Source organism: Eubalaena glacialis, chromosome 6 (assembly GCF_028564815.1).
Source record: "Eubalaena glacialis isolate mEubGla1 chromosome 6, mEubGla1.1.hap2.+ XY, whole genome shotgun sequence".
In the NCBI taxonomy this organism is placed as follows: Eukaryota; Metazoa; Chordata; class Mammalia; order Artiodactyla; family Balaenidae; genus Eubalaena; species Eubalaena glacialis.
Window position 1 is genome coordinate 56,068,032 of NC_083721.1, and position 25,243 is coordinate 56,093,274.

At 38.3% G+C, this 25,243-nt stretch overlaps 2 protein-coding genes and 1 pseudogene across 3 annotated transcripts in view; 1 reads left to right on the forward strand and 2 right to left on the reverse strand.

The window, feature by feature from the left end:
- The window catches only part of CD47 (CD47 molecule), a 58,088-nt gene that overhangs the window by 16,709 nt on the left and 16,136 nt on the right, over positions 1 to 25,243 (reverse strand). For both annotated transcript variants that reach the window (XM_061193047.1, XM_061193048.1), the window contains exons 3-6: positions 18,188 to 18,277; positions 3,407 to 3,514; positions 2,129 to 2,221; positions 564 to 656 (exon numbers count right to left, since the gene is read on the reverse strand). In XM_061193047.1, coding sequence (XP_061049030.1) covers positions 564 to 656; positions 2,129 to 2,221; positions 3,407 to 3,514; positions 18,188 to 18,277 — 384 coding nt within the window. The remainder of the gene's footprint in view (positions 1 to 563; positions 657 to 2,128; positions 2,222 to 3,406; positions 3,515 to 18,187; positions 18,278 to 25,243) is intronic.
- Positions 991 to 1,304, reverse strand: LOC133093287 (10 kDa heat shock protein, mitochondrial-like). Its single transcript, XM_061193045.1, has one exon. The coding sequence runs from the start codon at positions 1,297 to 1,299 to the stop codon at positions 991 to 993; it is 309 nt and encodes a 102-aa protein (XP_061049028.1). The 5' UTR covers positions 1,300 to 1,304.
- LOC133093759 (mitochondrial intermembrane space import and assembly protein 40-like) lies at positions 21,602 to 22,093 on the forward strand (annotated as a pseudogene).

Genomic DNA, 25,243 nt, shown 5'->3' on the forward strand with positions numbered 1-25,243 from the left:
CAAGCCACAAAAAGACACGGTTACTAAGTAAAAGAAGCCAATCTGAAAAGGCAAAATACTGCATGATTCCAACTATAAGACATTCTGCAAACGCAAAACTATGAAGACAGTAAAAAGATCAGTGGTTGCTAGGGGTTTAGGGGGAGGGAGGATGAATAGGCAGAGCACAGAGGATTTTTAGGGCAGTGAAACTTTATTGTATGATATTATAACTATGACTATGATTCATGTCATTATACATTTATCAACATCATAGCATGTACAACACTAAGAATGAACCCTAATGTAAACTATGGATTCTGGGTGGTAATATGTCAATGCTGGTTCAACAACTATAACACATTTACCACTCTGCTGGGGGATAGCGGAGGATGCTGTTATGTGGGGTATACGGGAATTCTCTGTACTTTCCACTCAATTTTGCTGTGAGCCTAAAACTGCTCTAAAAAATAAAGTCTATATATTAAAAAAAAAAAGGAAGAAAGAAAAAGAAACAGAAAGAAGAACTCTAAGAGAAATCCCTGGTAAGACAAAGTGAGACTAGAGAAGGATGAGACTTTTACCTGAGACACAGAGGCTGAATCCAACCACAGAGAGCACGTGGCCCAGTACTTGAAGGATCAATATGGCAATGGTGAAGAAGGACACCCCCATAGCTGCAGAGAGGAGAAGTGGGTTGAGAGTGTTTAAAAAGCAATCACTCCTACTTGTATTTTGTGCAATCAAGAATAATATCCTATGACCAAAGACTGCCTCTGGAGCTCCTTGTCAGATGGTAGATTCTTTTCCAGTGATCTAAACCTTGCCTTTCCATACAAGTGGTCAGCTCCAGATACACACATTCAGCAATCTTTAATTTTCACAGTGAGCTGAGGTGGACTGGCAAATTATTTACAGAATGAAAGATTTCAGAACTTCAGTGGCAGCTTCACGTGATGCCATTGGGGGAACGGGCAGCTTCATGTGATGCCATTTCAATAGTGACTCATTTTAGTCGACATATTTTCCAAGAATGTCACCATCTCTAAATAAGAAATAATCCTTGTCATCTAGAACTACTTTGGTGCCTCCATATTCTGGGAGAAGAACTTTATCTCCAACTTTCACACTAACTGGTTGAATCTCTCCACCCTTTCCTTTAGAGCCTGATCCAACAGCTACTACCGTTGCTTGCAATACTTTTCCTTGTGATTTTTCTGGAAGCATAATGCCTCCTTTGGTTACAGTTTCGGCTGCACTTCTTTCAACTAATACTCGGTCAAAGAGGGGAAGAAACTTTCTAAATGCCTGTCTTGCCATGACTCGGGTTGGGACTGGCAGTTTTTACCCCAAATCTTAAAACAGTGCTGCTTTTACCACCCTTGTGCATTTTACCACGTGAATGGCTATTATGCCTGGCTTTGCCACATGCACACAGAATTGCTCTGGTGGAGAGAACCATTACACAAACACGCCACTGTAAACATCCGAACCTCCATCCATGTGCCTAGATCTGTGATTTTATAACAAATCAATACCCCTCCAGGGTACAGCAAGCCAGAGATAGGCTCTAAGGCTGAGAGTTAAACATGTAAATGGAAAAAAATAGACTCTAATGATATCAAAAATACGTTAATGATTTACTCCCAAAATGCAGTGAAAATGACATCAATTATAGTTGGATATCTACATCATTTTTTAAAACTACAATGTAAAGATTTGCCAGTAACAACAACAACAAAATAAAGCTATTATTTGTTATTTATAATCCTGTTTTGTAGAATTTTAAACAGAGAGGCTTAGCAAAAGAAGAGAAAGGGCATGTTTAATACCTACTTATAGCTTCAAAAAACTGAAATAAAAATATGAAGATAATCATTAAGAAATTATGTAGCATAATTTTAAAAACCACTGATATCAAGTGTATAGGAAAATCATTTTTTACAAGATAACTGAATGCCTTGAAAACCGAAGTTAACCTTAAAATTAATCCATATGGGGAAAATATCACTAAGAATAGCCTGGGAAATCTTTTAATAAACCAACTTCTATTGAGTTGTTAAAAAAAATCATACAAGAATATTTTAACCAAAAATGCTGCTTTTTAAATGAAAAAGGTGGGCAAAGTCATGCTATAACAAATACTCACTTATCATAAACACATAGTACTGAAGTAATATTAATATTGCTGTAGGAATTACAATTAAACCAAGTCCACAAGCATTCTTTGTTGAATATTCACCTGTTAAAAATTAAAAATACTAATTAATATTTTCCTACATCTTATTCTTATAGGATGTTAAAGTATTTAATTTATTAAATGTATTAATTTCAATACTACTCTTATAAACTACAAAAGGTTTAAAAATATATATTTCCCCAAAAACTTCACATAAAATAAATGACTTTTTTTTGATTATTCAAGACCAAACTTAAGACATTTAAATGTCAACATCTAAGTCTCAACACGTCAAGCCTTGAATTGGCTCTACCCCCTTCTTACCTACCTTACATAATTCCAGTGAGAAACTCTGGAATCTCTTACCATTCCCTTCATTTGCTATATTCAACCTGTCCCAAAGTCAAAGCAGTTGTTCTTTCAAGTTGTCTTCTGATTCATCTCCTTCCTCCCCATGTCTTTACTAACTCCAGTTGCAAACAGAGCTGCCAAATTTATGTTCCTAAACATTACACCTATACTGTATTCTGCTCAAAAAACAACAAAGGCTTTCTACAGTTTACACTTGTGAGTCCCAGCCTGTCTCTGCTGTTCTTTCTATGTGCTGCAGACACTTATTTCCCACTCACACTGCCATCCTTCATAGGCAACTGCAATTTCAGATAGATTTGCCTCTCACATTTGTTCCCACTTCCAGGTCTTGGCCAATGAAGTGTGCCTCTGGAGTGCGTTGAATGGTGGCCCTAAAGATATGTTCACCTCCAAATCCCCCGAATCTGTGAATATTAACTTATATAGTAAAAGATATGATTAAGCTAAGGATCTGAAAGAAGGAGCTTACCCCGGATTATCCAGGTGTGTCCTGAATCCAATGACAGGTATTTTTGTAACAGAGAGACAGAGGGAAATTAAGTGGAGACATGGAGGGGAGGAGGAGACAATGTGACCACGGAGCAAATCGGAGTTATGCTGCCACAAGCCAAGGAGCTGCACAGATTGCCAGATACACCAGAAGGTAGAAGAGGCAAGGAATGGATTCTCCCCTAGAGTGTCCGAGCGTGTATGGCCCCGATAACATCTTTATTTCAGATTTATGGCCTCCAGAACTGTGAGAGAATTTCTATTGTTTTAAAATACCCAGTTTGTGATAATGTGTTACAGCAGTCCTAGGAAACTAATATGCACCTCCCCAGAAATGCCCTCAACCTTATCAATCCTGCTTTCCCTCATAATAACTTTATATCTTACCTGGGATGAAAAGAATGGCTCCAACAATGACAACGATAGTGAGCACTAGTCCAGTAACTAATAGAAAAATGGTTTTCTCCTTCGTATAACTGGATTTATATTTAAGCGCTTAAAAAAAAACACACAAAGAATTACATGAACTCAATCACAAGAAGTAAAGCCATTTCTGTAACTTACAAGGTGCAAAGCTTAAACTGATAACTTACTACAATTGAATAACCTTTGAGGAACAAGTCCTTCACATCATGTCAAGCCATGTCAAATCTTTTTCACAATATGTCAGTGGCTAAACGGTGTCATGGCAGTATAAACATGGATGATGAATTTATAGGTGACACTTTATTCCCCTAGAATGAAGTTATATATATCAGGCTTTCTTAATCGTGACGTTATTAATATTTTGGGTCAGATAAGTTGTTGTTGTTAGGGACTGTTCTGTGCATTACAGAATGTTTAGTACCATCCCTGGCCTCTGCACGCTACATGCCAGTAACAGCCTCCAAGCTGCGTCAATCAAAAATATCTCCCGACATTGTCAAATGTCCCCTGAGAAGCAGAACTGCCTCAGGCTTACAACTAATATACACACTGCTGATGAGAAATAACTGGCTAATTAGTAATAGTGACAAAAACAGAACTTTCTTCTGTTAAGATAATTTAATGTGTTCTTAACTGCAGGCTCTTATCAAACTTCCTGGTATGATTTTCTGGCAAAAATCCTCATGCTTTCAACGACAGACCTTAGCTAAAAGTACTGAAATCAATGCACAAAATAAAATAGGGGAAATACAGTATTTACATTTTTTAAAGACTTTTTTTTAAGCGCAGTTTCAGGTTTACAACAAAATTGAGAGGGAGGTACACAGAATTACCATATACTCCCTTCCCCCACATATGCATAGCCTTCCTAATTATCAACATCACTCACAAGAATGATACTTTTGTTTTTTTGTTTTTTTTTTTACTAAGGATGAACCTGCATTGACCCATCATAATCACCCAAAGTCCACAGTTTACATTAGCGTTCACTCTTGGTGCTGTACATTCTATGGGTTTGGACAAATTTATAATGCCATATATGCAATACTATATATTATACAGAGTATCTTCACTGCCTAAAAACCCTTTGTGCTCTGCCTATGCATCTCTCCTCCCCCCCACCCACTCCTAGCAACCACTGACCTTTTAATTGTCTGCATAGTTTTGCCTTTTCCATAATGTTTTATAGATGGAATCATATAGTATGTAGCCTTTTCAGATTGGCTTCTTTTACTTAGGAATATGTATTTAAGGTTCCTCCATGTCTTTACATGATTGACAGCTCATTTGTTTTCAGTGATGAATAATATTCCATTGTCGGGATGTACCACACAGTGTATCCATTATCCTACTGAAGACTATCTTGGTTGCTTCCAAGTTTTGGCAATGATGAAGAAAGCAGCTATAAACATCCATGTGTAGGTTTCTGTGTGGGCTTAAGTTTTCAACTCCATTTGGGTAAATACCAAGGAGCACGATTACTGGATCATACGGAAAGAGTACATTTAGTTTTACATGAAACCACCAAACTGTATTCCAAGGTGGCTGTACCATTTTGCATTCCCACCAGCAATGTATGAGAGTTCCTGTTGCTCCACATTCTGACCAACATTGGGTGTGGTTGGTACTTACAGTTTTAACAGATACTTATAAACTTAGTGCTGCCTGACACGGGAATACCAAATATATGGGGAGACGATGTCAAGTTCTTTCAACAAATTAGGAATTCTAAAAGTTTCCCTTTTATACCATCTATAAAGTAATTAAATCTAGCCAGCTACTTCTCAGAGATGAGATAGGTTGTTCATTCATTTGCTCTATAAATATTTACTGTGTGCCTACCATGTACTGGGCCCTTTTATTAGCCCAAGTCATATCAACCAAATTGAGGTAGGAGTAGAGGTTACTTTATTCAATAACAGTTGATCGAGCACCTACTATGTGACAATCACTATTCTAAGTGCTGACAGTGAACAAAGACAAGTACTTCTGCCTCAGTGCTCCTGACATTCTAATATGTGAATGAGTGTGTGTGTTGGTGGGGAATGTGTCATGGGAAGTGTTACTCCCAGATCTTCTCCTCCAGTTAAATAAAAGGTGTGGGTCTACCCTAGCCTAAGAAAGCCCTATTATGTATTTAATCTTTCAAATTCATGCGAACAGAGAAATGACATGTCCCTCTAGCCACCCGAAGAAACGTGGCTAATACTATGACTAGATACTCCATTAAGGCTTTCTTGTCTCCTTGTCACTGACATAAAGCACATAGGAGACAGAATGCAGGCTGTGGTAGAAGAAGTCTAGTGAAATTACCAGGCTCAACTTGGAGATCAAATAAAACTATCATCTTAGCTTTCATGACACCCCAAAGATGGTATTCAATAAGCCCACATAGATCCACACAGGCTGAAGTCCACCTAACAAAACCCTAAAATCCATGAACTCAATGTCTGTTATAATGCATGACATTTAAATGATCCCTTAGTAAGTGATTAGTGAGTTAGTGGCAAACAGGAAGGTTAAACAGTGAGGTAAAATGCACATCAAATAAGGAAAAAATCATAAAGGGAGACACGTTTGATTTTATTATTACAGGCTATTTTCTGATAACTCTCGGAAAGTAATTTTAGAATGTTTTTGGTTTCTGTTGAGCTGCACATCAATATTGTCTCCAATGCAGGATAAAGCACATCTCATAAGTTTTAAAATAAAATTACAATTTCAAATTTTTTATTAAATTAAATTAAAATTACTATTTTAAAAATATTTAACACACATTAAAAAAACAATGAAGGCTTTGTGAAACTGGTGCTGGATAAAAATGAATATTAATGCCAATAATAAACTGATCACTTGCCAGAAGGCGAGTAAAATAATTTTATAATGAACTCCATACACTATCCAACTTGTTTCGATGAAACAATTTTGTCAAAATGAAGACTGACTAGAAATCACATTCCCAGTCTACAGGACCCAGAAATAAAAGAGCCCAAGCTTTATGAAGCCTGGGCTTTGAAGTACTTTGAATATAAAAGATAAAAGAAGAGGATGTCTAACACACTAACTTTCTTTCCTTGGTTCCAAACATTCCTGGTCCTGTGGATGGTGCCACACCTTCAGAATATATGCAGGAAGTTGGGACGTTTGAATTTGGAAAGGGTCAAAGGAATAGCAACTGTATTTCTACAAAAGAGTATATTGCTAAGCTATAGTTTTGTTCAGTTCCTTCCACAATAAAATCAGTGTATAAAAACACGATTTAATAACAGAATTTGATAATTATGTGGACAGGACCAAGGGAAAGCAATGGGAGTCCAAGATTATTTAATAGAATTCTCTGTAATAATATCTATCATGATGATATTTTACCTTTGTGGATAGAAATTTCCTGGTGCAGTTAATATATGTCTTTACTTCGGTCAGAATGATTTTTCTAATCTACAAAGAAATCCTGTTCCATTACTTCTTTTAAATGTGATTTCATGGCCTAATCACTTTCAATATTAAGCTAGTCCTCAAGATTGCACTCAAGGACTTAGTAGGATCTCAGGCTGTTGTGATGGAGAATTTTTTTCCTTGAATTTTCCAACAATGATTTCTATAGAGACCCCTAATCAATTGCTATAGAGACCCCTGAGCAGTAACCAAAATCCTTGTGGAAGGAAGAATCTTGAGCAGGGACTAGAAAGTTAGAAAACAAAATGAAAGATGCCTAGAATGCACAAATTTGAAATAAATTACAGCTGTCCTCTCCTTGCCCGGTTCTGACATGCATGAATTTCAGTTACCATCATTTAGTTAAATAACACAAGTCCCCCCAAACCAGAGTTCAAATTTCAGCTACCACAATATATTAACTGAGTAACTGCATAAAGTGTAAACTTCTCTGATGTCTCTTCAATTCACAAATCACTACATAAATAACAGATGTGCATCATGATCAGTTACCCTTTTCAAAGACTGCTGGTGACTGGTCACTGCACATCTGTCATTCAATTCACGCACAGACAGCAAAGCATATGTTGTGTTACCTCCTGTCTCCCAGTCATAAGCCACTGCAACATTTTACAATGGATAATCAAAAGAGGAAACTGGGCAATAAAGGTGAGGGAGCAAAGAAACGAGATGTGATAATGCTGGAAGCGAAATTCGAATAGAAGGTAACTGGAGTTACAGAATAGCTGACTGTGGAATGTCAACACTACTGCCATTCAAAGAGAGTCTAGATATGCAGCCAGAAGAACTTAGTAAAAGTGAACTTATTGGCATACATGAGGACAATGAGGCGGCTGTGACAAAGAATGAAGATGTCCCAGAGGACGTGACTCTGGCAGAAAAACTTCACATGAAAGGAATTCTTTGAGATGGATAGTTCATGACATTAAAAGTGATGGAAGCTGATTCGATCTTAGAAAGGAGTATGACAATTCACCAGGGCATAGACAAGATGCTTGCTCTGTATTCAGTTATATGAGAAGAAGAGGCAAGCATTTTTCAAACTACTCTTGATAAAATTCTTCAATTCTCAATGTTTTTTATGTTTTAATTTATCATGTACTAAATAATAGTTTTACTATTTTTTTCATTTCCTAATACATTTATTTCTGACAGTAAGAGAGGTTTTAATGTTTTGACAAAAAATTTAAAGGTCACGGAACTACAGTAAATTTTGGCATTTATTATTAGATTGCTTTGCAGAGTTTCAGCTTATATGGTCACGTTTATAGTCCCGCAGTTCTGTGTAAAGCAGGGATTCACTGAATAATACAACAGTTCTAAAGAAGAAAAAATAAGAATAGATACTCCTATCTCAAAGAATTTCAACATGTTATCCAGTTTTTTTTTTTAACATCTTTATTGGAGTATAATTGCTTTACAATGTTGTGTTAGTTTCTGCTGTATAACAAAGTGAATCAGCTATATGTATACATATATCCCCATATCCCCTCCCTCTTGCGTCTCCCTCCCATTCTCCCTATTCCACCCCTCTAGGTGGTCTCAAAGCACCGAGCTGATCTCCCTGTGCTATGCAGCTGCTTCCCACTTAGCTATCAATCTTATATTTGGTAGTGTATATATGTCCATGCCACTCTCTCACTTCGTCCCAGCTTACCCTTCCCCTTCCCCGATGTTATCCAGTTCTTGATATGGAGTTGAAACGTAATCCTATAAAAACTACAGGTCTTGATGGGCAGCAATTGAAATCATTCATCAAACATCTAAATGATAGAAAATACCTGTTATATTGTCAAAGAGTAAGGAAGGATAACCCTGAAAATCAGCCAGGAACATAATTGTCAGTGCAGTGGAAAACTGAGTTGGTACAGTTTTCAGAACAAAAACAAAACACCTGAACTGCAATACTATTAAGAAAATTGTTACTTTGGTTAAGGCTCAGTGTTTGATTCTAAGATTCTCTGAGCTGTTTGCTAAGCATAAGATTCTGCTTAAAAGCTTGTAAGTTAAAGCTAAAGGCAAAGGTATTTAGGAACATTTTCCTGTGAGAGACCTTTGTCTTCAAAATGTGGTCTAAGGCTCACCACATTTGGGAGCCCTTGGCTTGGCTTCCAGAGTTTAGAAGTCTTCTCAAGGCTTCTTTCTCAGTAGGATCGATGGCATCCTGAGATACAGTTCAAGATACAGTTCTGGTATAAAGAAACTCTTTCTCCTAAAAGTGAAAGCATAATCTGCTGTCTTTACTGGATGTTTAGCTGACAGAAGGTTTAGGTTTTATCTTGGATCACCAAAAAGAATGACACTCAGAGCTAGAAAAACCAGAGAGAAACCCCCTGTGGTCAAGTACAGAAAAAGTTAAAAGGAACTAGAAATTTAGAAAGTCATGGGTCTGAGTTACTAGTAATACTTTAGAGTGTGTAAGATTCTGCACTCTAAAAAATGCAAAACCAAGCAGCAAGCGGGGAAAAAGGGGGCTTTCCTGTTGGTGGAATCCCCAGGCCATAAACAGGAGGCCTCCTACAAAGAGTACCAAGGGAGAAGTAGATTTAGATTCATGTCTCTCCTGAAGATGTGACAGAAGGCACAGAACAGTGCTACAAAGCCAGGGGAAATTTACATTTCACTTCTACATCTCTAGCATACCACCCAGTGCCTAGTAATCAGTAGGTACCCTGTCAAAAGACATTTATTGAATAAATAAAGTGGGTCCACATTCTACTCTATAAATAACAGTTTCTTTTACTCAGTGTGTATATCCAGATATAGGTTCACCCTTCTTGGGAAAAGAAAAAAAAAAACACATTCGAAATAATTTCAAGACAGGGAGGCACTATAATGTAATGGTAAATAGCACTGTTTCAAATCCCAGTACTACCAAGAAACAGTTGGGGGATGGTGGGCAAATTGCCTCACCAATCTGTGCCTCTGCTTCTTGTCTATAAAATGGGAATGATAACAACAGTATCTATCCCCATAGAGTTCCTGAAAGAAGTAAATGTGATTTCAGATGTAGAGTACTTTGCATAGTGCCTATCACACAAAGCAAGAGCTCTACAAATATTTAGGTACTATTATCAAAAACACCTTTAAATGTGAGCGCAGGCTGGGTGAATCAAGTATATAGGTACCTCCTACACACACACACACACACACACACACTACATTTACTTGTTCTAAGATGAGCTTAATTAAAAAATTGCCACTATGTGGACATATATACACTACCAAATGTAAAATAGATTGCTAGTGGGAAGCAGCCGCATAGCACAGGGAGATCAGCTCCGTGCTTTGTGACCACCTAGAGGGGTGGGATAGGGAGGATGGGAGGGAGACGCAAGAGGGAGGGGATAAGGGGATATATGTTTAGGTATAGCTGATTCACTTTGTTATACAGCAGAAACTATCACACCATTGTAAAGCAATTATACTCCAATAAAGAGGTTAAAAAAATTATTTACAAAAAAAAAATTGCCACTAAAATATTTTTTTAGGTTTATGATCACATTCCTTAAAATATGATCAATAGAAGGGAATTCCCTGCTGGTCCAGTGTTTAGGACTCCGTGCTTCCACTGCAGGGGGCATGGGTTTGATCCCAGGTCAGGGAACTAAGATCCCTCAAGGCATGGCCCCCCCAAAAATATGACCAATAGAATAAATATAAAAGAGAACACTTACCCTTACTAACACAAAAATGAAAATTAAGATGATGTTTTTTTAACCGTCAAATTACCAAAGATTTTAGAATTATAATGATGTCAAGCTTGTGAGGTGAAAGACAGGTATTCTCACCTGCAGTAGTAACTGATACAATGGTGCTGGAAAACATGTTGGCAATATGTATCATGAGCCTTAAAATACCTTCTCTGCCATTTCTAGTGTTACATACCTTTAGTATGTACTAAAGGTATATAACACTAGATACTTTCATAATATCAAGAAAACTTGGAAATATCCTTAATATCCATCAAGATGAGAGTTAAGTAAATTATAGTACATCCATAAAAGTAGAGCACAGGCAACTACAAAAAGATTTCTGAAAATACGGGAGGCAAATCAGCATTTACAAGTATGTAAGCTATATGAGTCCATTTATGGTTTTTCCTTTTTCAAGAAAAAAGACAGAAAGGGAAGTAGGAAATTCACTAGAATACCTCAATAGTTTATTTCCAGGCTGAGACTCCAGATGATTTTTGTTTTTTCTCTAGACTTCTTATGTTGTATAGGTATCCTAAAGTGATATGTATTACTTTTTTAAGTCAGAAAAACAATGGTAAAGCTTATTTTGTAAGAATATGGCTGATAGTAAATACACTCTTGGGTCAGTCCACTAAAAATAATATGTTACTAATGGTAATGTCATGATCAGCACAGTTCAATCAATCCAAATGCAACAAATCACACTTCAGTGAAATGATTTCATGATCTTAGAAAAAGGCTATTGCCTATTTAAATCATACGACATAGGCCTTAAGGCCTGAGTCTGCCAATAGGGTTAAAGGCTTTCCCTAACATCAGTAGATGAGGTCTTGGTGCTATACCAGTCTTTTTCTTGATATAAAAGACTCACTGAAATTCTAAGAAAATTTCCACAAGAATTTTAGACACTGTTTTGAAAGTAAGAGTTATGAATATCTTGACAGTTGTCTCCCTTAGCCCTTTCTTCCTCTTTTTTGCCCTTTTAGACAAAAGTTGAGAACAGATTTGAAATCACAAAGCATTTCCAAAGTGCCATACATTGAAAAGAGTCCTTAGAATACATAATCAGTCATCTCCCTTCCATTTTTATGTATCACTTTAGATACACATGACTTAAACTTCTGAGTAAAATTCATGAAATGTATAATAGGTCAATCCACTACAATATTTTACTAGCTTTCATTTTATCAAGGTTGCACTAGTGAATAAAATAAATAAATGAAATCAGCCATTAATTACTCCTTGCCTTATATAAATGTTTACTGGCCTTCAATGACTATTTCAGTGTGCTATAGGGAGATGAGAAATAAATCTTACATTTTAAAAGTTTAAAAGTTTTGGGACTTCCCTGGCACTGTGGTTAAGAATCTGCCTGCCAATGCAGGCGACACGGGTTTGAGCCCTGGTCCGGGAAGATCCCACGTGCTGAGGAGCAACTAAGCCTGTGAGCCACAACTACTGAGCCTGCGCTTTAGAGCCCATGAGCCACAACTACTGAGCCCATGTGCCACAACTACTGAAGCCTGTGCACCTAGAGCCCGTGCTCCACAACAAGAGAAGCCACCGCAATGAGAAGCCTGTGCACCGCAACGAAGAGTAGCCCCCACTCACCGCAACTAGAGAAAGCCTGCACGCAGCAACGAAGACCCAACACAGCCAATAAACAAACAAACAAACAAATAAATAAATGAAGTTTAAAAGTTTAGACTACTGAAAGTAGTCCAGTTTCATTCTTTTCCATATACCTGTCCAGTTTTACCAACACCATTTATTGAAGAGAGACTGTCTTTCCCCCACTGTATAGTCTTGGCTCCTTTATTGTAAAATAGTTGACCATACGTGTGTGGGTTTCTTTCTGGGCTCTCTATTCTGTTCCATTGATCTGTGTGTCTGTTTTTGTGCCAGTAACATACAGTTTTGATTACTAAAGCTTTGTGTTATAGTTTGAAATCAAAGAGAGTGATAACCTGCAGCTTTGTTCTTCTTTCTTAAGATTGCTTATACAGGGTCTTTTGTGTTTCCATGAAAATTTTAGGATTATGTGTTCCAGTTCTTTAAAAAATGCCATTGGTATTTTGATAGGGATTCATTAAATCTGTAGATTGCTTTGGGTAGTATGGACATTTTAACGATATTAATTCCTTCAATCTATGAGCACAGAATATCTTTCCATTTGTCTGTGTTGTCTTCAATTTCTTTCATCAGTGTCTTATAGTTTTCAGAGTATAGGTCTTTCACCTCCTTGGTTAAATTTATTCTTTTTTGATGCAATTGTAAATGGGATTGCTTTCTTAATTTCTCTTTCTGATAGTTCATTCTTAATATATAGATATACAACAGATTTCTGTATATTGATTTTGTATGCTACCACTTACTGAATTCATTTACCAGTTCTAACATTTTTTCCATGGAGTCTTTAGGCTTTTCTATATTTAGCATCATGTTATATGTAAATATGACAGTTTTACTTTTTCCTTTCCAATTTGGATACCTTTTATCTCTTTTCTTGTCTGATTGCTGTGGCTAGGACTTCCTATACAATGTTGAATAAAAGTGGTGAGAGTGGGCATCCTGTCTTGTTTCTGACCTTAGAGGAAAAGCCTTCAGTTTTTCTCCATTGAATATGATGTTAGCTGTGGGTTTGTTATACGTGGCCTTTATTATCTTGGGTACACCCACTTTGTTGAGTGTTTATCATAAATGGATGTTGGATTTTGTCAACTGCTCTTTCTGCATCAATTGAGATAATCAAATGATATTTTTCTTTTGTCTTGCTAATGTGGTGTATCATGTTAAATTAATTTGTGGATATTGAACCATCCTTGCATTCCTGGGATAAATCCCAGGTGATTGTGGCCTATGATCCTTTTCATGTACTGCTGAATTCATTTTGCTAGTATTTTGTCAAGGATTTTTACATCTATGTTCATCAGGGATATTGTCCTGTATTTTTTTTTTTTTTTTCTAGTGTCTTTGACTGGTTTTAGTATCAGGGTAAATCTGGCCTCACAGAACAAATTTGAGGGTATTCCTCCTTCTATTTTTTTGGAATAGCTTGAGAAGGATAGGTAATAACTCTTCTTTAAATGTATAGTAGATTTACCTGTGAAACTATCTGCTCCCAGACTTCTGTCTGTTCAGAGTTTTTTGATTACTAATTCAATTTCACTTCCAGTAATTGGACTGCTCAGATTTTCTATCTCTTCCTGATTCAGTCTTGGAAGATTGAGTGTTTTTAAGAATTTATGTATCACTTCTAGGTTGTCTAATTTGCTGGTGTATAACTGTTAGTAATAATCTCTTATGATCCTTTGTATTTTTGTGGTGTCAATTGTAACTTCTCTTTCATTTCTTATTCTATTTATTTGGGCCCTTTCTCTTTTTTTCTTCAAGAGTCTGGCTTAAAGGTTCATAAATTTTATCTTTTCAAAAAGCCAGCTCTTAGTTTCACTGATCTTTTTTTACTGTTTTTTTTAAGTCCTTTTTTTCATTTATTTTTGCTCTGATCTTACTATTTCCTTTTTTCTACTACTTTTGGGCTTTGATGGTTCCTCTTTTCTAGTTCCTTTAGGTATAAGGTTATATTGTTTATTTGAGATTTTTCTTATTTCTTGATGTAGGCCTATATCACCATAAACTTCCCTCTTAGAACTGCTTTTGCTGCAATGCAAAGATTTTGGATCATTGTGTTTCCATTTTCATTTGTCCCAGGTATTTTTTAATTTCCTCTTTGATTTCTTCAGTGACCCAATGGTTGTTTAGTAGCATGTTGTTTAGCCTCCACTTGTTTGGGTTTTTTCCATTTTTCTTCTTGTAACTGATTTCTAGTTTAATACTGTTGTGATAGGAAAAGATGCTTGATATGACTTCAATCTTTTTAAATTTACTGAGACTGGTTTTGTGGCTTAGCATGTGATCTATCTTGGAGAGTATTTCACGTGCACTTGAAAAGAGTATGTATTATGTTGGTTTTGAATGGAATGTTCTATATATGTCTATTAATTCCATCAAGTCTGATGTGTCATTTAAGGCCAATATTTTCTTATTAATTTTCTGTGTAGATGATCTATCCACTGATGTAAGTGGAGTATCAAAGTCCCCAGCTATTGTATTACTGTCAATTTTCCTATACTACTTGCTTTATATATTTAGGTGCTCCTTTGTTGAGTTCATAAATACTTATGAATGTTATATTCTCTTCTTGGATTGATCCCTTTATCCTTACGTAACACCTTTTTTTTTTTTTGTCTTCTCTTAAAGTCTTTGTTTTAAAGTCTATTTTCCTTGATATGAGAACTGCTACCTCAGCTTTCTTTTTGTTTCCATTTGTAAGGAACATATTTTTCCATCCTTTCACTTTCAGTGCATGTATATCTTTAGGTTTGAAGTGAATCTTTTGTAGGCAGCATGTAGATGCGTCTTGTTCTTGTGTCCATTCAGCCACCCTGTGTCTTTTGATTGGAGCATTTAGTCCATTTACATTGAAAGTGGTTATTGATAGGTATGCACATTTATTGTCATTTTGTTAATTGTTTTCTGGTTGTTTTTGTAGTTCTTGTCTATTCCTTTCGTCTTTTAGTTTCTTCCCTCGTGGTTTGATGATTTTCTTTAGCTTTGTGTTTCAGTTCCTTCCCCTTTACTTTTTGTGTAGCTATTATAGGTTTTTGGTTTGTGGTTACCATGAGGTTTATATACATGAACCTATATACACAGCTGATTGCTTTAAGCTGATAGTCACTTAAGTTCAAACACATTCTGAAAACTACATTTTTACTCCCCCCAACCATGTTTTATGTTTTTGATGTCATATTTACATCTTTCTATTTTGTATACACAAATAACACTTACTGTAGTTATACTTGATTTTACAACTTTTATCATTTAACATTCACTTTTTAAGTGACAATCCACTGCCTTTACTATATATTTGCCTTAGCAGTGAGAGTTTTCCTTTCATATACTTTCTTATCTCTAGTTATGACCTTGTCTTCTCCACTTAAAGAAGACCCTTTAACATTTATTGTAAGGCTGGTTTATGAACCAGCTTGTAAGGTGGTGATGAACTCTTAGTTTTTGCTTGTCTGGGAAATTCTTTCTCTCTCCTTCATTTCTGAATGACAACCTTGCCAGGTAGAATATTTTTGGTGGTAAGATTTTTCCTTTCAGCATTTTAAATACAGCATGTCATTCCCTTCTGGCCTGTAAAATTCCTGCTGAAAAATTGGCTGATAACATTATGGGAATTCCCACGATTGTGACTAGTGTTGTTTTTCTTTTGCTGCCTTTAAAACTATCTCTTATCTTTAACTTTTGTCATTTTAATCATGATATGTCTTGGTGTGGATCTCTTTGGGTTCATCTTTCTTGGGACTCTTTATGCTTCCTGGACCTGAATATCTCTTTCATCCCCCAGATTATGGAAGTTTTAGCCATTATTTCTTCAAATACATTTTCTGCCCCTTTCTCTCTCTCTCCTCCTTCTGGGACCCCTATAATGTGAACGTTAGTATGCATGATGTTGTCTCAAAAGTCCCTCAAACTATCCTCATTTTAAAAATTCATTTTTTCTTTTTTTCTGTTCAGTTTGAGTGATTTCTAGTACTCTGTATTCCAGATCACTGATCTGTCCTTCTGTATCATCTAATCTACTGTTGATCCCCTCTAATGTATTTTTCACTTCAGTTATTGTATTCTTCAGTTCTGACGGATTCTTTTTTCTATTTTCTAACTCTTTGTTGAAGTTCTCACTGTGTTCATCCACTCTTCTCCAGAGTTCAGTAAGCATCTTTATGATCATTACCTTAAACTCTTTATCAGGTAGATTGCTTATCTCTGTTTCATTTAGCTCTTTTTCTGAGAGTTTCTCTTGTTCTTTCATTTGAAACATATTCCTCTGTCTCCTCATACTGCCTAATTCTCTGTTTATTTCTATGTATTAGGTAGGTCCATTACATCTCCCAATCTTAGAAAAGTGGCCTTATGTAGATGTCCTATGGGGCCCAGCAGCAAGCTTCCCTATGGCTACCAGAGCCAGACACTCCAGGGGTATCCTCTATGTGGATAAAAGGGCTGTTTGTGCCCTTTTATTGTGTGTGAGGTCAACTCCTGTGGGCACACTGGTGGGCAGGATAGGCTCCCCAGCACTGTTGGCTGTGCAACCTGTCAGCATGCAACTGCTACAAGTTGCATGATTGCTGGTAGGCTGTGCCAGCCCCCAGAGCTAATATGCTAGAGGGAGGATTCCAATATGGTGCCCACCAGTGCAGGTGTCAGAGTGGTAGAAGGAGATCACAAAAATGGCTGCCACCAGCATCTCACTTTTGTGGGGAATCCCAGCTGCCTCCTGTCTCTCAGTGAGGCTCTCCAAGATAAGCAAGTGGGTCTGACTCAGACACCTGTCAAACTGCTGCCTCTGTGCTGGGACTTGGAGCAAGTAAGTTTCTGTGCACACCCTTTAAGAGCAAAGTCTTGGTATCCTACAGCCCTCTGGCTCTCCCAAACGTAAGTCCCACAGGTATTCAAAGTCAGACGTTTTGGGCACTTGTATTCATGGTTTAGGACCCCCAGGATGGGGAGCTGGATGTGGGGCTTGACCCCTCAGTCCTCGGGGAGGATCTCCATTGTTGTGATTTTCCTCCTACTTAAGGACCCTTAAGTGTGGGTCGTGACAAGACCACACCTCTTCCCCTCCTACTCATCTTGTTGTGGTTTCTTCTTTATATCTTTAATTGTAGAGTACCTTCTCTGTTAGTCTTTAGGTCATTCTCAGAGACAGTTGCTCTGTAAGTAGTTGTAACTTTGGTGTACTGTGGGAGCAGGTAAGCTCAGGGGCTTCCTACTCCGCCATCTTGATCGCTCCTTCTATGTCATCCTATCTTGTCAACACCAATGTAGGCTGTAACCATCTCTTTACCAAACAAAATATTGTATGTGTAAATGCTCTGTAAACACTAAAACCAGTTGAGTCAAAGGTATTGTTATTATCAGGATTCCCAATGTTCATTCTTAAGAAGTTAAGGGAAAAAAAAACCTTCTTAGGAATTAAAAGTGAAATGAGGGCTTCCCTGGTGGCGCAGTGGTTGAGAATCTGCCTGCCAATGCAGGGGACACGGGTTTGAGCCCTGGTCTGGGAAGATCCCACATGCCGCGGAGCAACTAGGCCCGTGAGCCACAACTACTGAGCCTGCGCGTCTGGAGCCTGTGCTCCGCAACAAGAAAGGCCACGATAGTGAGAGGCCCGCGCACCGCGATGAAGAGTGGCCCCCACTTGCCGCAACTAGAGAAAGCCCTCGCACAGAAACTAAGACCCAACACAGCCAAAATTAAATAAATAAATAAATAAATAAATAAATAAATAAATAAATAAAAGGAGTTCCTTAAAAAAAAAAAAAAAAGGTGAAATGAAGCAAAGTATGAAGGAAAATATAGACTTCAAGGAGAATATTAATATTGACTGTATATTCTTATTTACCACATTATCATGCTTGCTAATATAATTTGGTTAAATGAAATATTTCACCAGCATTGCCTGCCAGAAATAACAATTTAACCACTAAAACATAAATGAAAAATAGAAATAAGTACTTACTCACAACACCAAACTGTCCCCAGAATAGAAGTATAGCCAAAATTGGGAAAATAACAGTGAGGATATTTTCATTTGGAGAAAACCATGAAACTGGGAAAAGAGAAAACAAAAATCACAATTAACATTTACTATAATCACTGTAACTCCTGGCCATGAATAGTGAACAATATATTTTATTGTGGAGATGGAAAATAAAAACAATTAATTAAAACTTTGGCCTTAAAAGAAGTAAGTAACAAATTATACATATAATTTAACTTATACAGCAAATTTTACTTATGAAACAAGAAACTAGTTCTTTAAGTGCTTTTCACCACATTTTCCCTAACCTATGACTTCTGGAAGGAGGTAATATGGTACAGGAGCTGAGAACAAGGTTCTGCAGCTACAGCGCCTGGCTTTGAAACCCAACCCTAACTTACAATCTCTGTGATCTTGGACAAAGTCTTAACACCTCTCTGTTCTTCAGTGTCCTCACTGTTACACTGGGACAACTGGACTGTTGTGATTGTTAACGAAGTTGATACATGTAAAGGGCCTAAAACAAATCTTGGCACTTACCAAGTGCTCAGTAAACATTAACTACAATTATTATTATGTGCTCCTACAGTGAACACCTGTAGGTGTAACATGCCAAGAATTTACCTTAAACCAACAATGAAGTCTTTCTGTAAAGACTTATTCAGGGTATCAAAGTGAGGTAGTTGTACAACTGAGTACCTTCACCTTACTCTGACTAAAACCAAGACAGATGTGAGCCCTAACTTTTCTCAAACTTACTCTGGAAAAGAAGACGTATTTATGAATAATTAGGCTTCAAATGATTGTTTACATATAAAGTAACATGAGGGGCTTTAGGTATTAAGCGGTTTACAAGTTACCTAGAGAATGATAATATGAAATGATATGTTCTATATAAAGGAAATTGTGGTTTTAAGTCTTCAAAAAGATTTGTTGAGAACTTTTGAAAAATTAAGTTTAATTGCATCTTATCAACTCTTAAGACGATAATTTTACCTGTGAAATTTCCTCTCTAACAACAAAGCCAAGTAAATGCACTGAAAGCATTTCAAAGTTTGCCTGTAAAGAGGGAATGTGCTGTGCACATTTTCAAATCTTCCACTGCTCTGCCTCTGTATCAGCATGCAAGAAAACTTGTGGGCTTTCACACAGTAATACTAGCCATGCATTTCTTGTGTTAGCTTATAATGTTAAGCTCTGGTAAATGTTCACAACAATCCACAGAATATAACATTATGAATTCTATCTCACAGATATTAACTTTCCATCATCTAGCATTTTGTGCTACACATAGTAGAGACTCAACTGGTTTGTTGCTGAAGGTTCCAATAGTCAAAAAATAGTGAGTGGGCTTCCCTGGTGGCGCAGTGGTTAAGAATCTGCCTGCCAATGCAGGGGACACGGGTTCGAGCCCTGGTCTGGGAGGATCCCACATGCCGCGGAGCAACTAAGCCCGTGAGCCACAACTACTGAGCCTGCGCGTCTGGAGCCTGTGCTCCGCAACGGGAGAGGCCACGACAGTGAGGCCCGCGCACCGCGATGAAGAGAGGCCCCCACTCACCGCAACTGGAGAAAGCCCTCGCACAGAAAGGAAGACCCAACACAGCCAAAAATAAAATAAATAAATAAATAAATTTAAAAAAAAATAGTTAGTGAATGCAAGACAGTTTTTTGGGGTGGGGGGGTGGATGCTCTCATGGTTGCAGATCTCTACTAAGAGACAGATGTTTTCAGATACTCTGAATTAATACCTTAATTTCCAACTGAATTACTGAGCATCTTCCTATACCAAAGAAAACCCATTTCAATTCAGTCTAAAATCCTACCAGGAAAAACCTTCATGAATCATCTTTAGATTTTCATATCTAATGCCCAAAGGATTTGGTAGAAGCTCAATGATCTAATGACTATTCTTAACCTATTTTTCTCTACTTGCTTTATGATTTTTTTTGAGTTGTGTACATTAACTCCTCAAATCCTCACAACTATTACATGCCTCCTTATCATTGAGGAAACTGAGGCCTAGAGAATTAAGGGTCTTAAGTATCTTAAATCTTCATGTCCCAAACTGACTCCTGACACTCCTCCCCCTACTCCTTCAGCAAACCTACCCTCTCAGTTTTCCCCATTTCAGTAGTGGTGACCCCATTTCTCCAGTTGCTCAAGCTAAAAACCGTGGAGTCATCCTTGACTCCTTGACTTCTCTCACACCTCACTTCTGGCCTGACACTAAATCCTGTGGTTGCTACCTTCAAGATACAGCCAGAATCTGATCTCGTGTTCAGGATGGGCTGACAATGAAATGTTCTTTCTTCACTGGCCTCCCTCCTTACACAACGGAACAATCTTCAACAGTCTTAGCATATATTAATAGAAATCTACCAGTGAAAATAAGAAGTGTGTTTGACCTGGTCTGACCACTCATTTTTCACTTATTACACAAACATTTATTAAAAGCCCACCATGGGTAAGGTACTCTTCTAGGTACCTGAGATCTAGCAGTGAATAAGCCAGGTGGGGCTATGGGCTTGAGGAGGGGGAGGGGCTGAAGAACAGACTCTTGTGGGTAGTAAGGCCTCATGGGGAGAGGAACTGGCTCTGAGCCTTGGACTGGAAAGAGCCTGCCATGTGAGGACAGGGGAGAAGATATGCCAAAGGAACAGCAAGTTGGAGCAACTGAATGATGGCCAGTGTAACTAGAATTTAATGATACAAGATGAGATGGAAAGAGATTGCTGGGATTAAGAACTCTCTAATTACCTGTTACCTCTCTCTAATTTGTTAAGGTGGGAAAAGTCTGCTCAGCTTGTTAAGAAAGTTTGGATTTTATTCTATAAGCAATGAAAAGTGATCGGAAACCTTCAAGTAGGGAAGAAAAGTGACCTGATTTATTTAAAATCTTCTTTGGCAGCCTTGAAGGGAATGGATTATAGAGAAGCAGGACCTACCAGAAAGTTAATGCAGCCATCAGGCAGTAGCAGGAAGGGAGGACACGGCCCACAAATGCAGTCCTGAGTTCAGTTTTACTCATCAAATTTAAAGACATAACAGGGAATCGTCCCAAAGGAAAGTGACTAGAATAGGGGTGCTGAAACCATGAGCAATGGCTGAAGGAACTGGGGATTTTTACCTTAGAGAAAAATAAACTTGGAAGAGAAATACCATACCTCCTAGTGAGTGAGAAATTGCAGGGTTGCAAGTTTTAACTTGACTTCAGGAAGAACTGGAACTGCCTGATAATAGACTAAAATCCTCTGGGCAGTAACAGTCCCGTCCTGTCATTCGCTTACGTAAACATTTGAATGGGAGGGGGCGGGTCCGCGCGGGCCTCCAAGCCGCCCGCCCCGCAGCGGAGAGGTCGCAGCGAGAGGCCGCCCCCCAATGCCGCAATCGATGGAGGTCGGAGCGCCGGGCTGCACCGTGGCCTACTGCCGGCGGGAAGGGAAGGATCGAATCATATTTGTGACCAAAGAAGACCATGATACTCCAAGCAACGCGGAGCTGGTGGCCGACGACCCCAATGATCCGTACGAGGAGCACGGACTGATCCTGCCCCACGGAGACATCAGCTGGAACTGACCGTGCCTTGGGGGCGTGGCCAGCGGCGCGTGTGGGGAACTGTTCAAGGCGGCCTTTTCCTGCTTCCACTGCAGCACAGAGGATGTCAAGGGGTCGGACTGTGTAGACCAGTTCCGGGCCATGCAGGAGTGCATGCAGAAGTACCCGGACCTCTATCCCCAGGAGGAGGAGGAGGAGGAGGAGAAGCCAGCATATCGATTAGAGGAAACGGCTGCCTCTGAGGCCACCACAACCAAAAAAGAGGAGGGGGTCCAGCTAATGAAGGCCCGGGGCGCGCTGGGCTCCAGCCTCCTTCAGAGAGGATGAACCTCTCCAAGAAAGTGTCTCTCCCTCTGCTGTTCTGTGCACTGTACTGTACAAAATAACTTACCGTGCTGATCAGGGGTCTTGGCCCCTTGACATATACACTGAAAAATGGGTTGTATGTGTGTGTCTCACATAACCTATCAGCGAATGTAGCTGCCACTTTTGAATTCTCTTCTCAGATTGTCCTGAATTTTGCCACTTTGAAATAACGTGCTGAATAATCTCAGCAACCAAAAATCATTATCTGGGAGTGTCTCTTGTGAGTGAGCTGATTTATTCTGATTCCTTGTATCCCTTTTAGTAGATTTTATACCTAGTTGGAAAGTGAAATAGAAACAAAACATCTTCCTTTAAAAATGCTGGAGCGGGGCCATTCCTTGTAGAAGAGGCGGGATGATCAGACCTTGAGTATTTGACGAAGCACTATGCTTCATTTCTGATATATTTTGGTTTCCAGTTTGCATTGAGCTCCAGGTTTTCTACATTTCGAAAACAGAGCTTTGTACCCTCTGAGTGACTGACTCCCTTTGTAAGTGAAGAGAAAGGCTGTTTTTTTCTGTTCTTGTTATTCCGAAAGCCCTGGTTTGGGGTCTGTGTTCACACTGGCTCTGTCTCAGCCTGTTCAGATGCAATGTTCTTGAGAGGTGGGGACCTAATCATTACCAAAGTAGCACCCGAGAGAGGAAACGGTGTCAATTAAAAGGAAAGCATGATTTTTACCTGAAAGAAAAATTTTTTTGAATGACCAACTACCTGGGGTGTGATAGAAGTAATTCAGGAATTACATGGGCAGATAGACTAGATGACTAATAGCTGACTCTATACCTCTATGCAGAAATAATAATAAAAGCTATTTCAAAGACAGAGGGTGGGATTATAGAACAAAAAATATTATTGTCTAAGTGATTCTTAACTGGAGCTTATCAGAATTACCTGGAGTTTATCCAAACGTCACATACTCTCCCCTTTCAGCTTCTACCCCAATAACTGTGTGTGTGTGTGTGTTTGTGTGTGTGTGTGTGTGTGTGGCAGGGGTGGGGTGGCCCACGAGTCTCTCAATTTAAAATCACTGCTGCATCTCCCTGCTGTAATTTGTCTTCTCTCACTGACATGAACATGTTACCGCTCTCTAATTTGTTAAGGTGGGAAAAGTTTGAGGATCACTGAATTGGATCCTCGAGTATCAAATGAGATGCTAGGGAAAAACCCAATGTTTTATATAAAACTATGTATATGCCCATTAAGCTACTGATTTGTTAGAGTCTGTCAGACGACTAACTCTTTGTTTCCCAAGGGGAGAGGGAGACAAGATACTTCTCTAAGGTCCCTTTCAGTTCTGAGTTTCTATGGCACTAAGAAAATAAATTAAGCTTAAAATGGACTAAGAACAATATTAGATATTTTTCCACCCCAGGATTAAAAAAGATGATCCAAAGTCATCCAAACTCTTATTCCACCCAAGCTACATCTGACAACTATGCCCATTATTCTCCAATTCCTGGTCACGTAGAGTGGCTCGCAGGAAAATAAACTTACTAGTGGAAAGGCAATGAAATGATACTAAGAGGATGTGGTCTATGGATAAGTGTTTAAATTCTGCTTCCAAGTTTAAACATTATAAAAACCCAGTACCTCATTTCTCTTATCATTGTGTACAAAATGGGATGACCTGGAAGAGCCAAGAAATCACTCTAATCAATTAAGTGTGCCTCTCCTTCAAATATATACAAGGTACACCTCCATGCACAGAGAACACGTTTCCACAGAGAAGGATCACGATAAAATTTCTGACACTAAAATTCAAGCCAAATTTTTACTTGATGCTTCAGGACTGTGATGGTTTTTTTTTTTTTTTTTTTTTTTATGTATTGACTTGGCTAGGATATAGTCCCTAGTTATTTAATCAAAGCCAGAATTCTAAGGTAGCCCCCAAACACCCTGCCCCCTGCAAGCAGCCTTTTTAAATTCCCTCCCCTGGAGGGAGGGATGGGACTGTGAATATGATGGATTTCATTCCTGTGATTATATTATTTCATATGGCAAAGAGATTTTGCTAAATGTTTAAGGCCCCCAATCAGTTGACTTTGAAAGAGTGATTATTCTTGAGGGAGAGGGGGCAGACCAAATAAGAACTTAAAAGGGTTTGGGATTGCTCTAGCGAAAGAAATTCAACATGTGAGAGGGATTCAACAAGAGGAGGATTCTCCTTAGCTGGCTTTAAATATGGAAGAGGCTGTGTGGCAAGGAATGGGAGCAACCTCTAGGAGCTAAGAGAAGCCCCCAACAGACATCCAACAGAGAAACAGGGACCTCAGTCCTACAATCACAAGGAATTGAATTGTGCCAAAACCATGTGTGCTTGGAACAAGACCCTGAGCTCCTGATGAGAACATAGCCTGCTAACACCTTGATTTTAGCCTCGTAAGACTGGAGAACCCAGTCATACCATGACCAGAACTGTGATCTACAAAGTGGTGAGCTAATAAATGGGTGCTGTTTAAAGCTGCTACATTTGTGGTTGTTTGTACATGCACTTGAAAACTAACACGAGGATCTCAAAATGCCTTCATGTCAACATTATGCACATAACATCTCATGATGATGATAATGGAAATGGCAACTTTGCTAAACTTGAACAGACCTTTTAAAACAAAACCCTAATAGCTTACTCAGAAAAGAGTAAAATTTTAAGCCTCCAAGTTTTTGTATCATTAATACTATAAATATAAATACTAATAACACATTTTTAAACTATTATTATTTACATTTAGTAATCTGGTTGTTTACAAGGTGTTTCCACAGAAACTGTATACAGTGGTGGTAAACATACTGGTTTTAAAGACAGACAGATCTAGGTTAAAATCCTGGCTATGACTCTGGTCTTGAACAACTACCCTAAATCTCTCATGCTTCCTCACCTGTTAAATGGTAAGACCTTTACCTATCTCCTAGAGTTCTTGAGTTTAGGACACAATATACATAAACTATCTGGCACGTATACATAAACTATCTGTGCCCTAATAAATGTAAGATTATTTTACTGTTCTTTTGTACTATCACTTCCTTGAAAGCAGGGATTATGTCTTCATCATCAATGAATCCATAGTGCCTAGCACAGTGCCTGACACATAGTAGGTGCTCAATAAATCT

Bases quoted from the DNA above. Each gene is read 5' to 3' on its own strand.
- LOC133093287 (XM_061193045.1), bottom strand. From the start codon at position 1,299: ATGGCAAGACAGGCATTTAGAAAGTTTCTTCCCCTCTTTGACCGAGTA.